An 18,370-nucleotide genomic window follows, 5' to 3' on the forward strand; every position below is an offset into this window, starting at 1 on the left:
GTGGAAGGATGTGCGGCTCACGCATCGGCCTCCACAGCCACATCAAGTGGCACCAGCGACAACAGTGCTGACCACCCCCGCCCCCCTTCCCTGCCCCGGAGCAAGCGTCGTCATCGTACACGATGGACAGCTAAGAAGAAGGAAGAAGAAAAAGGTCCAACTTTCTAATTGCGGGGTAAAGGGGAGGTAATTATCAGACGTTTTGCCAATTGTTCAAATCTTTCTAATTATGATCTACAATTACCAGGTAATATTATGGAAACAACACACGCTTTCTTTTACAGTCGAGTTTCACTTTAATTACTGAGTAAAAGCCAGGTAAAAATGTCTGTACTTATTGGGTAAATACTTAGGAAATAGAATTACTGGGCAAGTAACTACAAGGTAAGTACCTGGATTACCAGGTAAAACATGGTAACTATCAGGTTAATTACAAGGTCAATAGAGTCATTTACACCCTCGGGGGTTCATGCACCAATCCATTGATAATACATAAATCAATAATGAATGGGTAAATACCCGGTAGTTATCCATGAAATGTATAGTAAATACAAGGTAACTACATGGTCATTGAAGTGTAATTAGCTGGTAATCGTTTGATAGTTTCACACCAGGCGCATGTGGGAATTAAATGACGTGACTACTGGGATTTAAGTTCACCGGGCGAAAATGTAACGAAGAAAAAAAATCAATCTTTAGACATATGAATCGATATTTATGAATTAATATGAGAATCGATTTAGAATCGGAAAATCGATTTTTTCAGCACAGGCCTAGTGTGTGTGTGTGTGTGTGTGTGTGTGTGTGTGTGTGTGTGTGTGTGTGTGTGTGTGTGTGTGTGTGTGCGTGCGTGCTTGTGTCTCCTACCTCGGGTCACCTCCTGGTCCAGGTTCTGTAGCAGGATTTTCTCGTAAACGTTCTCCACGTGGATGAAGTCGTTGTGGTCGCCGTCGATCGTCTGTTCCAGGCTCTGGAGCTCCTGCAGAGACGAGTCCGGCGGGTCAGGTGTGTGTGTGTGTGTGTGTGTGTGTGTGTGTGTGTGTGTGTGTGTGTGTGTGTGATGGTGTGTGTGTGAGAGTGTGTGTGTGTGTGTGTGTGTGTGTGTGTGTGTGTGTGTGTGTGTGTGTGTGTGTGTGTGTGTGTGTGTGTGTGTGTGTCTCACAGCTCCGCAGGTCGGTGCCAGGCTCTTCTTCAGGAAGGGCAGCGTGATGGAGACCAGCGCGTCCTGGAAGATCCTCTTCCTCACGCTGCTGCTGTCGTAGTCGTATTGCTGCAGGAGAGACGGGAGACAAGTCAGCAGGTCTGGACCTGGTTCTGGACCTGGTTCTGGACCCAGGTCTGGACCCGGGTCTGGACCAGGCTCTGGACCCGGGTCTGGACCTGGTTCTGTCAAAGAGGTATTGGTCAAGAACCCAGAAAGACTGTCCTCCTCCATCCACCCATGAAGGTGGAGGAAGAGGAGGATCAACAGTCCTCTGATTCTCGTGATGGGACCTCGGCCTCCAGGAGGTGGTACCGGCTGGTCTGGTTTCAGCCGGTCGGGTTCAGCTGGTCTGGTCTCGTGCCTCCATCACCTTCCTTTTACCGGCACAGATTACTTTGTAATACTATATTTGACCCGGTCTTCGTACGTTTTGATCGTATAGAAACTTAATTCTCATCAGTTGTGTGAAATAAGACCTGGAAACTGGCATTGTGGCATAGAATTGTCAAATTGGTTTAATTCACCGTACAAATTGTTACAGATTACTTTTGTAATCCTGTATTTGACCCCGTCTTTGTACATTTTGACCTTATAGAAACGTAATTCTTGCCATTATAAGAATGAGATGAACCTGCTGGATCTACTGCCCTTATTTTTAACAACTTGTGCTTTTTATTATTTTACCTCTTTTCACTGGGCTTTTTATTTTATTTCATTTTATTTGTTATTTACTTTTTAATTGTGTCTTGCCGCTTTTAATGTCGATATAAAGCACTTTGAATTACCTTCTTTTTCACTCCTCCAAAACTCTACAATCATGGAATTGATTAACTGGTCTCTCAGCACAATTGACCAAATTTTTGCGAAGTAGACAGGGGGTAAGGGAGCCCTCTTGCCCATTTTGTTCTGGATACACAATGGATTCCTACAAATATTGGAAGCCTTTGTGTCTCAAGATTCTGACTGTCGAGGATGTTGAAGACATAATCTTCATAATTGGATTTATGATAGCAGGATTTCTCTTGATTATCCTCCTGATAGGAGGTGGGGGATTCCTGATGTACCGACAAACGCGTAAGTCGTCGACAGCTGTTCTGGCTCTTTCCGAGCTGCCGGACGTGGCTGAAGGATCAAGCAAGGCGATCAACGCTCTGACTTTAACGTTTGGGGAGCAGAGCCGTGAGCTGGATGTGATTCTTGAACAGAATTGCAGGCTGGCGGTCTTTGAGCTCATTGGCAAGATTGATAACAGCCTGGAGAAGTTGGAAGCTCGGCTTGCCGGAAATTGATCACAAATTCGTCTGATTGGAGTCACCATTGATGAACCAGAGACTGAAGGCAGACGGAAAATTACTGGGCTGCCTGTTTTCAATATAATTGTTGATTCTATAATCTGGCCTTGACAGAGCGGTCTTAGGCCGATCGCTCCTGGTCACAATCTTCCTGGTGGAATGTAAACAAGATGACTCTGCCCCCACTACCCCTCCCCTCTCCCACGAACACCTGCGGATCCCTGTTTCAGAACTGTACCGAGCCGCCTAATAACATCAAGGACATTTGGCTGAGAGCAGCTCTGGGCGAAGGTTCACGGACTCATCGCTTCACAGACAGACACTTACTGATAAACACACACACTTCCCTCAATTTCAACGCCTTCCTCGGCTCCTCCCTCTTATCCTTCACTCACCTTCAGGACCCGGGTCTTGGCCTTCTCGGCGGCGGCGCCGGCGGCGTCAGGTTTGTCCTGCACGGCTTTGCAGAGCAGCAGCTCAAAGGTGTGGGCGGCGTTGTCCGTCAGCTGAAACACACACCGGGTCAGAACCAGAACACACCCAGAACTCCTGCTCTACACCCTCCCTAAGGGTCTATGGATGGGCTTAAAGTGTATCACTGGTTACGGTCCTGTTGGCTCTAGCGTCAGAGAGGGGAGCTTTACACCTGATGAGGCTAACCAATTCTTTGCCCGTTTTTAAACCTCCGACCCTGTTTACATAAGGTTTCTTCAACTCCCCCCATCCTCTCCGTGGAGGAGGAGAGATCCACTCCTTCTCCCCCTAGAACTGTCACAGTTGATGATTTTATTTACCTCCTCCCATCCACAGTAGGCTTTTGTGACATTCCGCGCCACACACATACATGGGAAAATCTCCCCATTAGTTTGGAAATTTGGAAATGTTTTTGCACTTTGTACGAAAACTATTTGTGCAATCGCTCTGAAAATTCACAGGACTGTAGTTAAATTCAGGGCCTACAACTTTCTAAATCGGTTCAGAATTTTTCGAGTAACGGTGTGCGAGTGGTGAGGCCCCAAAGTTCTCGAATTTTGTGCATACCCCGCCTGTCAAAGTCACATTTTATGAATCCCAACACCTATGTCTACATTCTGACCAACAATTATTTGTCTCCTTTTCACGGTTTGGCCGTGAGCTCGAGTTACAAATAAAAATGTGGGTTATTTTTTACTGCTTCTCACACTCTACGAACCGACATCCGCACTCTAGATTTGACGAAAAAGTGATTTCCAGTCCTCGCTTGAGGGCTCATATCTTGAAAAGTCTACATTTTAGGAAAAAACAGTTTCATGTTTGGAGAGAGAAGAGAAGTTTTCCTCCGTTTTGAAGTTTGAATGACATTTCTACGTGCAGGTATGAGAAAGCTAGGTGACTCAGAAAAAAGGTGAATTTTGGCTTTTTTTTTACCTTCTCCCACCCACAGTAGGCTTTTGTGACATTCCGCGCTACACACATACATGGGGAAATCTCCCCATTAGTTTGGAAATTTGGAAATGTTTTTGCACTTCGTGCGAAAACTATTTGTGCGATCGCTCTGAAAATTCACAGGACTGTAGTTAAATTCGGGGCCTACAACTTTCTAAATCAGTTCAGAATTTTTCGAGTAACGGTGTGCGAGTGGTGAGGCCCCAAAGTTCTCTCAATGCGTTCCGGATAGCCCAAAAAGCGCACGTTTTCGCACGTTGCGCAAAAACGGGCGCACCAATCGCTAATAAAAGTCATACCAATCGATTCCCGATTAGGGCGCACGTTTCTACGTTTTTACTTTTCGCGTTTTCTTAAAGCTGCGGGACCAGTTACGCGCCAAAGTTTATACAGAAGAATAAATAATAAGCCTGAGCAATAATAAGAGTGACTCTGGCGCAGCCGTGGCACTAATTACAGTACGAGCCACTCTTATGATGAGGTACATTCAGCTTCAACGCCTGAAAGTAAATAAGGCCCCTGGTCCAGATGGGATCATGCCACGTGTTTAAAGTGTGTGCTGATGAGCTGTGCACAGTTTTGCACTATTTGTTCTCCATGTCTCTGTCCTTGTCTAAGATTCCTGATATTTGTAAAATGTCATGTAATGTGCCAGTGCCTAAGAAACCAAATGCTAGGGCACTGAAAGATCTTAGACCTGTTGCTTTAACCTCACATGTAATGAAGTGCTTTGAGAGGACTGTCCCGGGGCGTTTAAAGAGGCAGGTCTGTGCCTTTCAGGACCCGCTTACATTTGCATATAGAGCAGGTGTAGGTGTGAACGATGCCCTTCTGTATTTGTTACACAGAGTATATACAGTCACCTGGAACTTGCCTGGTCCTGCTCAAGGTTTCTTCCCTCCTAAAGGGGAGTTTTTCTTGCTCCTGTTTGGCTTAAGGTTTTTCTCCCACTTTAGTTTTTACCTGCCATTGTTTATGTAATAATTGCCCGGGGGTTTATGTTCATGTTCTGGGTCTCTGGAAAGCGTCTGGAGACAACTTTTGTTGTATTAGACCGGGGATCGGCAACCTGCGGCTCTAGGGCCGCATGGGGCTCTCTAGCGCCGCCCTAGTGGCTCCTGGAGCTTTTTCAAAAATGTTTGAAAATGAAAGTAAATGGGGGAGGGAAATATATTTTTGGTTTTAATGTGGTTTCTATAGGAGGACAAACATGACACAAACATTGTTAACGGTTTCCATTGCAGTAAAAATATGTAGAATAAATATTAAATTTCAACATTTCTGTTAACGAAGATTTGCGTCGGAGCCTGCAACACTTTTTTCTACCAGCAGGCGGCGCCAGCAGGAGCTGCTGGAAACAAACCGGCCAAAGGGAAAAATAACTGAGGAGAAAAGAGGATTCAAAAAACAAAAAAATGAAATCCTTAAAATAGGTAAAAACTAAACAATATGAAGGTTTAATTACTTTAAATCCAGATTAAATTTTTTGTTTTAATATTGTTGTTTTTGTTTTAATATTGTCATGTTTGTTACATGTTGATCCAAATATGTAATTTAAATTCTAATTAAATGAAAAAATTTACAAAAAAAGTGGATTAAACTTGAATAATTCACATATTAACAAATTGAAAACTACAATTAAAAAAGTAAATTAAAACATTTCAAAAAAAAATCCTTAACATGTATAAAAACTAAACAATATGAAGGTTTAATTACTTCAAATCTGGATTAAATCCTTATTTATTTCATTTTTTTTAAAAATATTTTTGCTGGTGTTTTCTATGTAATTTATGCTTAGTTATGTTAGTGACAAAATATGTCATTTAAATTGTGCGTTTCTACCAGCAGGGCATTCTAAGGCTGATACAAGACTTTTCATTTTTTGCGGCTCCAGACATATTAGTTTTTTGTGTTTTTGGTCCAATATGGCTCTTTCAACATATTGGGTTGCCGACTCCTGTATTAGACGTTATATAAATAAAATTGAATTGAACTTAGTAATGCATCTATCAGAATAATGTTTTTTGACTTTTCTAATGCTTTTAACACACTACGGCCACAGATCTTAGCCAATAAGCTTTTTAATTAACAGCTCTACTATCACTTGGGTCACCGATTACCTCACAGGTAAATGTGAGTCTTCGTGGCCGTAGATCAGAAACTGTTACCACATGCATTGGGGCTCCACAGGGTACAGTTTTATCTCCGTTTGTATTTACTTTGTACACTTCTGACTGCAGGCACAGCAGAAATTCTGTCATCTACAAAAGTTTTCTGATGATTCTGCCCTTGTTGGCTATAGTTTTAATAATGACAAAGAGAAGTGGACAGTTCTGTCAGTTAGTGAGGAAACCTTATTCTTAATGTAGACAAGACAAAAGAACTTGTTAGAGAAGGAAGAAACCTGAAACTGAACCTATTACTATTTTGATTGTAAGTGTTACTTTTATTGTGTGCAAACTAATAAAATAAAATAAAATAAAAAAATGCTCCACAGAGAGATTTATTCCTCTGTTCCTGCAGCACCAGACGTTTTATCCTGGACTGCTGCTGTCGTGTCTTGCTGCTACTAATCCTTGTACTGGATTTAAACTGCACCATCTCACCTGCTGCAGGTCGATCTGGGCCCCGTGCACCAGCGCCGCGGTGCCGGAGAAGCCGAACCGGTTCTCCAGGTGCTGCAGCCGGTCCTGCAGAGAGCCGATCTTCTGGTAGCAGCTCAGCAGGTCCGGTCTGGCCAGGCCCGCCAGAGTCTGGGGGGAAAGAGACGGTGAACCCGCTGACCTGCTGACCCGCTGACCCGGGACCGGACAGAACCAGAACTGAACCCGCTGACCCGGGACCGGACAGCAGCAGAACTGAACCCGCTGACCCGGGACCGGACAGCAGCAGAACTGAACCCGCTGACCCGGGACCGGACAGCAGCAGAACCGCCCACCCATTCTGCCAGAACCAGAACCAGAACCAGGACCAGACACTACTCTGAAGGTCCAGTCAGGACAAGTAAAATATCTGGTTTTCTCCCCAGGGTTCCTACACATTTTTCAAGGTCAAATTCAAGCACTTTCAAGGATAATTTTCTAAATCTTCAAGCACCTGGGGGGCTGGGGTAAAATATCTACAGGAATATAAATACTCATCATTATTTTTTCTGCTTTTTATCACAATTATGTCCATTGTATCGTGCTGTAAACATCTAGTTATGTTTCATCTGACTGATTCTATTTCTCCTTGTAATAACTAAACTATACAGTCTGATCCCAATTTGGTGAAAGAAACCAAGTTATAATTTCAAGCACTTAAACTAAAATTCAAGCACTTTTCAGGCCTTGAAAACACAACATTGAAATTCAAGCACTTTCAAGGATTTCAAGCACCTGTAGGAACCTTGAATCCAATAAAGTCGCAAGAGCTGCATGCGGCTCGTGAGCCGTGCGTTGGCCACCCCTGACATAGACTACGTTTACATGCAGTCAAAATTCAGGTTAAGGTCAATATTCCGGTTACTGAAACATTGGGAATAATGTGTTTCCATGCGTGAGTTAACAGGGTTATCTGTTTCCATGGTAATTAATCATTTATCTGGATCAAACCAGCGACGTACGGAGAACATCATGACGCAATTACCGTCATTTCTGCTTCTTCTTCCTGTATCCAAATCCACAACAACAACAATAACAGCAGCACGGAGGATAATCAACAGTCCAGTAAAGTCGTTTTGTTTCTCGGCCTGTAGTTTCCTTTTCCAGCGTCCCATCATGCCCCGGGGCAATGACGCGAGTATTAATATAATATGTATTAATATAATATATTAATTAATTAATGTATATTATTACATGTATAGTATTACATATATTATTAATTTATTAATATAATATAATTATATAATATATATTAATATAATATATTAATTAATGTATATTATTACATGTATAGTATTATATATATTATTAATGTATTAATATAATATGATTACATAATATATATTAATATAATATATTAATTAATGTATATTATTACATGTATAGTATTACATATATTATTAATGTATTAATATAATATAATTACATTATATATATTAATATAAACATCCATGAATGCACGGACACGGCTGTGACGTCATCCGTGACGTCACGCCCAGAAAGAGACTTTTCTTTTACTTTTCTGGCCGTTATAAAACATTTTTGACGGATATAAAGTCCATGACTTAAAAATATAGAATACAAAGATTAGTAATTGCCGGTGATTACAGCTGGAGGTTCCTGTGAACAGTTTTAGAGGCTTCTCTTTTACTATTGCGGTCTATGGGAAAAAAGCTTTCTGGGCCACATGGGATTTTCTGTTGCAGTACCGCGACTGGACACTGGGGGAAACCAGCGTGCTGCTGAGTGGAGACCGGGGGGCTGGCGCTGAGCCCCTAGTTTCTTCTTCTGGGGTCCTAATTGAAGTTGTTGTGGTATCAGCCCGGGAAGTGCGAGTTCTGGTCGGCTTGTGCTCTTTGTTTTTGGCTGTAACCCTGTTCAATACCGTCCTGGCAATAAACCGGCAAGTGGAAGCGACGAGCCGTCTCCGCCTGGTCTGGGAATCGTTACAATATCCTTCATTCCATTTATGAAGTGATTAGTCTCCTCCTGGTCTTGGTTTCTCCGTGTTTAGAAGAACTTCCTGGACTCAAAAGACCAGGATTCCTTGTGAACAGAACATGTGCAGAAAACAGATTCCTGTTCCGTTTGATGGGGATATTCTGTTACGTTTACATGACCCAATATTCAGGTTTTAAAAGGAGTAACCCAGGGGTCATGTTGGGGTTTTTAAAAACCAGAATATGAGAAAATTCTGTTATTTAAAGCGGTTATTGGTGTTTACATGGCCGTGCAAAACCGGGTCATTGATCATATTCGGGTTTTAAAAGAGTTATTGATGCTGGAAACGCAGTCATAAACACTTCTGGCAGAACGGGTGCTACAAACGTTAAAGACCTTCTAGAACCAGAACCTTCTAGAACCAGAACCTTCTAGAACCAGAACCTTCTAGAACCAGAACCTTCTAGAACCAGAACCTTCTAGAACCAGAACCTTCCAGAACCAGAACCTTCTAGAACCAGAACCTTCCAGAACCGGCCCCGCTGGGTTCGGTACCGACCTGCTTCAGCGTGTCCTGGTCCCGGTCCACGTCCCGGCAGGCCCGGTCCATCAGGTCCTGGCTCTGCTGCCGGGCCTCCAGGAACCCGGAGCTGACCGGCTCCATCAGCTCCTCCAGAACCGAGCCCAGGTAGGGCTGGACCGACCCGGAGAGGAGCCGCTCGGCCGGGGACGACACCCGGGCTGGAGGATTATAAAGAAAAAAGAAGAACAGTTACACAAAACATCAGAAAATAATACAAATAAACCGTCATTAAACAAAATCAAAGGGAAATAAAACCTTCATGCCCGAAAAGGAGTAGGAGTAAAAAACTTATGAGGTACTAACGCTTGTTTCTATTTCAATTTTGCTTGAATACAAAATAAATATAAATAAATATAACAGCAAGCTTTACTTTGTCAAAAAATATACCTGTTATTACATTATAAAAATATTACAGCACTTCATTGCAATATTACACCTGAGCATTATAAATAAATGATATAAATAAATGATATACCAGAGCACTTATAAATAATATACCTATACAACATATACAGGACTGTCTCAGAAAATTAGAATATTGTGATAAAGTTCTTTATTTTCTGTAATGCAATTAAAAAAACAAAAATGTCATCCATTCTGGATTCATTACAAATCAACTGAAATATTGCAAACCTTTTATTATTTTAATATTGCTGATTATGGTTTACAGTTTAAAGGAGCTTGAGGCCGGATTGAGGCAGGATTTATGAAAAAAATCCGTATACGTTTTAAGTTTTCTAGTAATAATGTCAGATGAAGCGTTCCAAACCAAAAAGAATGTTTCCTCTAGTGTATCTCTCCGTTGCCTTGAACAGGCTGTTGCTGCAAAATGTGCTGCAATTCGGGCCCAAATTTCCCGCGCTGTCCTGCGGATGTGACGTCACATGACGCTGCATGCACGTTCTCCCCGTTCTCCCGTGCCGGCTTCACTGTTGGCTGCAGTACCCCCGACGGCCGTCGTGGTGAAGGGTGGCGCTAGAGAGTCTCATTTCTTAAAAGGAGCCTCATGCTCCTTTAAGATTAAGATTCCCAGAATATTCAAATTTTTGAGATAGGATATTTGAGTTTTCTTAAACTGTAAACCATGATCAGCAATATTAAAATAATAAAAAAAAGCTTGTAATATTTCAGTTGATTTGTAATGAATCCAGAATGTATGACATTTTTGCAATACAGAAAATAAAGGACTTTATCACAATATTCTAATTTTCTGAGTCAGTCCTATATATATATATATATATATATATATATATATATATATATATATATATATATATATATATATATATATATATATATATATATATATATATATATATATATATATATACACATCTTATCATAAACAATATAATCATTATTTTATATACCAATTTATATACGTACATTATGCTGAATCCCAACACTCACTACCTCGTGTCTCCTCTTCCCTGTATTTGGCAAAAATCATTTCTTTGTATTTCTTTTGAACCTGTAGATGGTTCATTGTTTCAGCTCCAAACTCAGACTGTTCCATAAACTCCACTGTTGGAAATGCAACATTTTTTGCCTGTAGTTCTACATGTCTTTAATTTAAAATTACCACATTTTCTGGACTATAAGCTGCACCTGCATATAAGCCGCATCCGTTCTATTAAGAAAAAAAAGACATTTCAGCCGCAGATATTTCTGTTGTTAGATTAGATATTTACTACATGTACAAAAGGATTCTGAACTGTAAATGATGTACAGTTTGTACCTAAATAGATCTTTCCTAACAGTGTCTTTTAACACGGCAGCAACTTTGCTGATTAAAACGGGACAGAACCAAGAGAAAATAACCGCTATTCATTTATCTATTAATCTGTTTGAAATCTGCTTCTACTTCTATCTGCTAAAGAAGAAGTAGTGTATTCTTCTTTGCATTAATTTTGTCTTAGTTTTGATTCTAATTCCGGTTAGAGCGCCCCGAGTGGTGGAAGAAAAATCCACAGAATAGCTGCACCTTTGTATAAGCTGCATGGTTGAAAACCTATGAAAAAAGTAGCAGCTTATAGTCCAGAAAATACGGTAATTGTTTCCCTTAATTCAGATCTAAGAGTTATTTCTGGATTTGTATATTATTACAGTCCTTAACTCTGCAATATGAACACTTGTACTATTTTGGATTTAAAGAATAATGGAAGAGGAAGAGGTGAAGTGGGTCCGGGTTCCTGGGGGAACCAGAACTGGACCGGTACCTCGTATGTTCTCCTCCAGGATCCGTCTGGACCGGAGGATCTGGTCCATGTCAGAGTGGATCAGAACCTCGTGCTGCCGGGCCGTTTCCCGACACTCGTCCTTCAGAACCGCCAGCCCGTCCAGCAGCTGCTCCTGGACCAGGACGTAGGCGGCCTCCATGGTCTGGGGGGAACCAGAGAACCGGGTTACAGACCCGGTTCAGCAGCAGAACCGGGTTACAGACCCGGTTCTGCTGCAGAACCGGACCTGTAACCCGGTTCTGCTGCTGAACCGGGTTACAGGTCCGGTTCAGCAGCAGAACCGGGTTACAGGTCCGGTTCAGCAGCAGAACCGGGTTACAGGTCCGGTTCTGCTGCTGAACCGGGTTACAGACCCGGTTCAGCAGCAGAACCGGGTTACAGGTCCGGTTCAGCAGCAGAACCGGGTTACAGGTCCGGTTCAGCAGCAGAACCGGGTTACAGACCCGGTTCAGCAGCAGAACCGGGTTACAGGTCCGGTTCAGGGGCAGAACCGGGTCTGTAACCCGGTTCTGCTGCTGAACCGGGTTACAGACCCGGTTCAGGGGCAGAACCGGGTTACAGGTCCGGTTCGGCAGCAGAACCGGGTTACAGACCCGGTTCAGCAGCAGAACTGGGTCTGAGTGGGGGACTCACCGCGAACCAGACCCGTTTCCGGTCCGTCTTCTTGGCCTTGAGCCGCGGCAGCAGGTCCGACTCCAGGCCCGGCAGCAGCGTCTCCATCACCAGGTTGGCCAGAACCTGCAACACATAGGAGAGGTTCTGACCCGGAAACACAGTTGAACCCCGAACAGGTTTGTTGTGGTGTCTCCCGATGACATCACTGATGACATAACTGATGACATCACTTTTTATTTTTTAAATAATATTTCTATCCCCGATTCTTTTCCCCATTTTTCATCACCCAGTGCTCCTACCTAAGCTACAGACCAGGGGCCTCATCTATAAAGCTTGCGTGCTACAAAACAGGGCTTGAAAGATGCACACGCCACCTTCTACGCAAAGGTTGGGATTTAAAAAGAAAAAACTAACTGAAAAATCTGCGTATGTCTACGCCACTCCTGACCCTCCCGTAGGAACATTTTGAAGATCTGGGGAACTGGAGACGCAGACGGTGAGGTGGTGAAATGAAGCAGATTCATGTCATACTTTTAATGTCATCACATATCAGACTTGTAATATAATAGCGTCTGGTGCTGCAGCCGCGGTGCAGGACACGCCGCGCCGGTGTCGTGCCAAAAAGTGATTGCCTGCCAGAATCTGATTTCTCCCCTGAAAATGGGTCTTTTTACCTGCTAAAAGTTGATTGAAGGCCAAATAAAGTTAATGAAAAGTTGTTTCTGCCTAAATATGATTTGATCTCATTCTTGAGCTTCATAATCTGAAAATCTGACGTTTCAGCGCTATCGCTCAACGGGCTGCTGTGCGTGCTCCCGCGGCCACAAATCACATTCTGGCAGGCAATCACCTTCAGATCACACCACTTCTTTTTTATTTCTGCCACAGATCTGTTTGTGGTACTCACGGCGTTTAGCACAGCAACGACGTGCTTGCACTCACTCGCTTTATTTCTGTTAGTGATGCCACTACTGTGACCACCAAATAATGTGGTTTTCCTGCCTCCACCTCATCCACAACATCTCCATCTCAGTCTCCGTGAAATTTAGTGGCACGGTGGCTGGACACGTTCATTCATCCTGACGCACGGCAGTGTAGGAAACAGACTGGAGGTGGCGCTGTGCACGCTCAGCAGCTCATTTATATGCAAATACAGTCATGAACTACTTTGCATTCAACATTTATGGTATGAAGTGGGCGTGTAGAGGGCGGGATATGAGGAGAATTCACCTTCAACCTTCCAGCTGGACTGTGATTTATAAAGAGAACATTGCGTGCAAGTGTACGTGCACACGGTTTTATAAATCAGAATTTTTTTGTGCGAGCGCCATTTTCGGCTTTTGAGCGCACGTACACTTTTAGTATGAATCCTACACACTCTTTTATAAATGAGGTCCCTGGGCATTTCCATCCTCTACCAACCCCAGGAGTTCCTGCACTGAGCTCAGGTCTCCTCCTTAACCTGAGGAGTGAGCAGCATCTTTTCAGGGGGCATGTGTAGTGTCCTCTGGACCTGGAGGACCGGGGACTGGAGGATCAGGGACTAGAGGATCAGGGACTAGAGGATCAGGGACTAGAGGATCAGGGACTAGAGGATCAGGGACTAGAGGATCAGGGACTGGAGGATCAGGGACTGGAGGATCAGGGACTGGAGGATCAGGGACTAGAGGATCAGGGACTGGAGGATCAGGGACTAGAGGATCAGGGACTAGAGGATCAGGGACTAGAGGATCAGGGACTGGAGGATCAGGGACTGGAGGATCGGGGACTGGAGGATCAGGGACTAGAGGATCAGGGACTAGAGGATCAGGGACTAGAGGATCAGGGACTGGAGGATCAGGGACTGGAGGATCAGGGACTAGAGGATCAGGGACTAGAGGATCAGGGACTAGAGGATCAGGGACTAGAGGATCAGGGACTAGAGGATTAGGGACTGGAGGATCAGGGACTGGAGGATCAGGGACTGGAGGATCAGGGACTAGAGGATCAGGGACTAGAGGAGGATCAGGGACTAGAGGAGGATCAGGGACTAGAGGAGGATCAGGGACTAGAGGAGGATCAGGGACTAGAGGATCAGGGACTAGAGGATCAGGGACTAGAGGATCAGGGACTGGAGGATCAGGGACTAGAGGATCAGGGACTGGAGGATCAGGGACTAGAGGGTCAGGGACTGGAGGATCAGGGACTAGAGGGTCAGGGACTAGAGGATCAGGGACTGGAGGATCAGGGACTAGAGGATCAGGGACTGGAGGACCAGGGACTAGAGGATCAGGGACTGGAGGATCAGGGACTGGAGGATCAGGGACTGGAGGATCAGGGACTAGAGGATCAGGGACTGGAGGATCAGGGACTAGAGGATCAGGGACTAGAGGATCAGGGACTGGAGGACCAGGGACTAGAGGATCAGGGACTACAGGATCAGGGACTAGAGGACCAGGGACTGGAGGATCAGGGACTAGAGGATCAGGGACTGGAGGATCAGGGACTGGAGGATCAGGGACTAGAGGATCAGGGACTAGAGGATCAGGGACTAGAGGATCAGGGACTGGAGGATCAGGGACTAGAGGATCAGGGACTGGAGGATCAGGGACTAGAGGATCAGGGACTGGAGGATCAGGGACTAGAGGATCAGGGACTAGAGGATCAGGGACTAGAGGATCAGGAACTAGAGGATCAGGGACTGGAGGATCAGGGACTAGAGGACCAGGGACTGGAGGATCAGGGACTAGAGGATCAGGGACTACAGGATCAGGGACTAGAGGACCAGGGACTGGAGGATCAGGGACTAGAGGATCAGGGACTGGAGGATCAGGGACTGGAGGATCAGGGACTAGAGGATCAGGGACTAGAGGATCAGGGACTGGAGGATCAGGGACTAGAGGATCAGGGACTAGAGGATCAGGGACTGGAGGACCAGGGACTAGAGGATCAGGGACTACAGGATCAGGGACTAGAGGACCAGGGACTGGAGGATCAGGGACTAGAGGATCAGGGACTGGAGGATCAGGGACTGGAGGATCAGGGACTAGAGGATCAGGGACTAGAGGATCAGGGACTAGAGGATCAGGGACTGGAGGATCAGGGACTGGAGTCTGGACCTGGACCCTTGTCCCTCCGAGGCCCCGGGACAGACGTTCCTCGTGTTCCAGACGTTACTGCAGCCTGAAAACATTTGTTCAGTTTCTGGGGAAAAGAAGACGACTGAAACACTCCACCGTCGCCGTGGCAACATGCCCCTCATTCCAGTCGCGCCTGAGCTCTGACGCTAACTGGAGCACGGGCGGGGGGGGGGGACACGGAGGGGGGGACACTCCCGCTCAGCGGAGAGGATTCCTGCAGACTCCTCCGAGGAAACAATCAGGCACCGACAATGGAGCCGCGGCGAGGACACGTGGGCGGTTCCTGCCCCGCTTCTAGACTCTGGAACCTTCTAGACCAGGGGTGTCAAACTCATTTTGCTTGGCGGGCCGGATTTGACCAATTTTTTTCTCGCGGGCCGCACACTCAAAATAACAAAAACGGTGCGGAAAATCTTTTCTCTAATTCTTTTTTTTTTTACTATTGTTATCTAATCCAATATCAGTTTAGTTAATTTTAAAGGAAATATGCACTTTGTTTACACTCTAATTATGTAAAATATATTTCTTCAGGATCTTTTATTGAAATTTCTCGTTTTTTTTCAAATTATGTAAGATACTTTTAATATCATTTTACAAAGATAAACAGAAACAAGTATGTAGGAAATTTAAGTGTTTCTTTGTGATTTAGAGATTTTTCCAGTACAATTAAGTGTATTTATTTTTAAAAATTGGCGCGGATATTTACGCCAGTGTGCCGAAAAAGTCAGCACTTCTTTTTTAACTGTTTTACTTTGTCACTATCCTCGTATTCAAAACTGAAATTCTCCAAATAAATATCTTCTATCATCTTTTTTAGCAGTGATATTTTTCCTGCGAAAATATATAATAGTAGTCAGTTAATAAAAATAAACGACCGTCTACAAAGAAATAAAATCGGCAAATGCATTCTAGAAAACTAAAAAAATGTAGAAAAAACTGCTCTATTTGTGGAATAACGATGGATTTGTAGAAGAAATATATTATCAGATATGCTGCGATTCATGGCAATTATTTATGCCTTCCTTTTTAGTAAATTAACATTTCGTTTTTTTGCGTTGGAAACTTCTCGCGGGCCGCATGAAAACCTCTCTCGGGCCGCACGTTTGACACCCCTGGTCTAGACTCTGGAACCTTCTCGACTCCCAGCAACACGGCGGTACCGTAGCGTGAAACTCGTACAGCAACTTTAGACAGGTGTGACAAACGTGTTGATGATGGGCGGAGCATATAATCACAGGGGCGGAGCATAGACACCATGGGGGAGGAGCATAGATCCACAGGGGGCGGGGATAGAAGCCCAGGGGGCGGAGCATAGATCCACAGGGGGCGGAGCATAGATCCACAGGGGGCGGGGTCTCGTACCCGGACGTCGCTGCCTATCAGCATGTCCCAGGCCTCGTAGCGGCCCTTGTCCTGCCGGAACAGCCGGATGGCTCGGAGGAAGGCCTGGACCTCGCAGCTCTTCTTCTTCAGGAAGTCTGGGGGAAGAGAGGTCACATGATCACCTGGTGGCTCCGCCTCCAGCACCACTCGCCGCCGGCGAGTGGTGCTCGGCGCTCGGCTGATTCCTCCTGCAGCCTGAGGCTCTGAGGCTCTGAGGCTCTGAGGCTCCGCCCTCCGCGGTGGTGCGGGAGGCGGTTGCTACGGCAACTGATTCTGTGCAACTGAGGATCAGAGGATGAAGCAACACGACAGCTGGATGAACTGATGGGACTTTATTACCATGACAGCTGGTCATCCATCAATCATCCATCAGTCATCCATCAATCATCCATCAATCATCCGTCAATCATCCGTCAATCATCCGTCAGTCATCCATCAATCATCCATCAGTCATCCATCAATCATCCATCAGTCATCCATCAATCATCCATCAATCATCCATCAGTCATCCATCAATCATCCATCAGTCATCCATACATCATCCATCAATCATCCATCAATCATCCATCAATCAATCATCCATCAATCATCCATCAGTCATCCATCAATCATCCATCAATCAATCATCCATCAGTCATCCATCAGTCATCCATCAGTCATCCGTCAATCATCCATCAATCATCCATCAATCATCCATCAATCATCCATCCATCAATCATCCATCAGTCATCCATCAATCATCCATCAATCATCCATCAATCATCCATCAATCATCCATCAATCATCCATCAATCATCCATCAATCATCCATCAATCATCCATCCATCAATCATCCATCAGTCATCCATCAATCATCCATCAATCATCCATCAATCATCCATCAATCATCCATCAATCATCCATCAATCATCCATCAATCATCCATCAATCAATCATCCATCAGTCATCCATCAGTCATCCATCAGTCATCCATCAGTCATCCATCAGTCATCCATCAGTCATCCGTCAATCATCCATCAATCATCCATCAATCATCCATCAATCATCCATCCATCAATCATCCATCAATCATCCATCAATCATCCATCAATCATCCATCAATCATCCATCAATCATCCATCAATCATCCATCAATCATCCATCAATCATCCGTCAGTCATCCGTCAGTCATCCGTCAATCATCCGTCAATCATCCGTCAATCATCCGTCCATCAATCATCCATCAGTCATCCATCAATCATCCATCAATCATCCATCAGTCATCCATCAATCATCCATCAGTCATCCATCAATCATCCGTCAATCATCCGTCAATCATCCATCAATCATCCATCAATCATCCATCAATCATCCATCAGTCATCCATCAATCATCCGTCAATCATCCGTCAATCATCCGTCAATCATCCGTCAATCATCCATCAATCATCCATCAATCATCCATCAATCATCCATCAGTCATCCATCAATCATCCATCAGTCATCCATCAATCATCCATCAATCATCCATCAATCATCCATCAATCATCCATCAATCATCCATCAATCATCCATCAGTCATCCATCAATCATCCATCAGTCATCCATCAATCATCCATCAATCATCCATCAATCATCCATCAATCATCCATCAGTCATCCGTCAGTCATCCATCAATCATCCATCAGTCATCCATCAATCATCCATCCATCAATCATCCATCAGTCATCCATCAATCATCCATCAATCATCCATCAATCATCCATCAGTCATCCGTCAATCATCCGTCAATCATCCGTCAATCATCCGTCAATCATCCATCAGTCATCCATCAATCATCCATCAGTCATCCGTCAGTCATCCATCAATCATCCATCAGTCATCCATCAATCATCCATCCATCAATCATCCATCAGTCATCCATCAATCATCCATCAGTCATCCGTCA

General features: G+C 44.4%; 1 protein-coding gene across 1 annotated transcript in view; it reads right to left on the minus strand.

Moving 5' to 3' along the window:
• The window catches only part of niban1a (niban apoptosis regulator 1a), a 57,536-nt gene that overhangs the window by 18,881 nt on the left and 20,285 nt on the right, over positions 1–18,370 (minus strand). The window contains exons 6-13 of the mRNA XM_061739015.1: positions 16,424–16,539; positions 11,961–12,065; positions 11,307–11,469; positions 9,064–9,245; positions 6,528–6,674; positions 2,892–3,002; positions 1,163–1,270; positions 868–979 (exon numbers count right to left, since the gene is read on the minus strand). Coding sequence (XP_061594999.1) covers positions 868–979; positions 1,163–1,270; positions 2,892–3,002; positions 6,528–6,674; positions 9,064–9,245; positions 11,307–11,469; positions 11,961–12,065; positions 16,424–16,539 — 1,044 coding nt within the window. The remainder of the gene's footprint in view (positions 1–867; positions 980–1,162; positions 1,271–2,891; positions 3,003–6,527; positions 6,675–9,063; positions 9,246–11,306; positions 11,470–11,960; positions 12,066–16,423; positions 16,540–18,370) is intronic.

Source organism: Cololabis saira, chromosome 13, assembly GCF_033807715.1.
Source record: "Cololabis saira isolate AMF1-May2022 chromosome 13, fColSai1.1, whole genome shotgun sequence".
Lineage (NCBI taxonomy): Eukaryota > Metazoa > Chordata > Actinopteri > Beloniformes > Belonidae > Cololabis > Cololabis saira.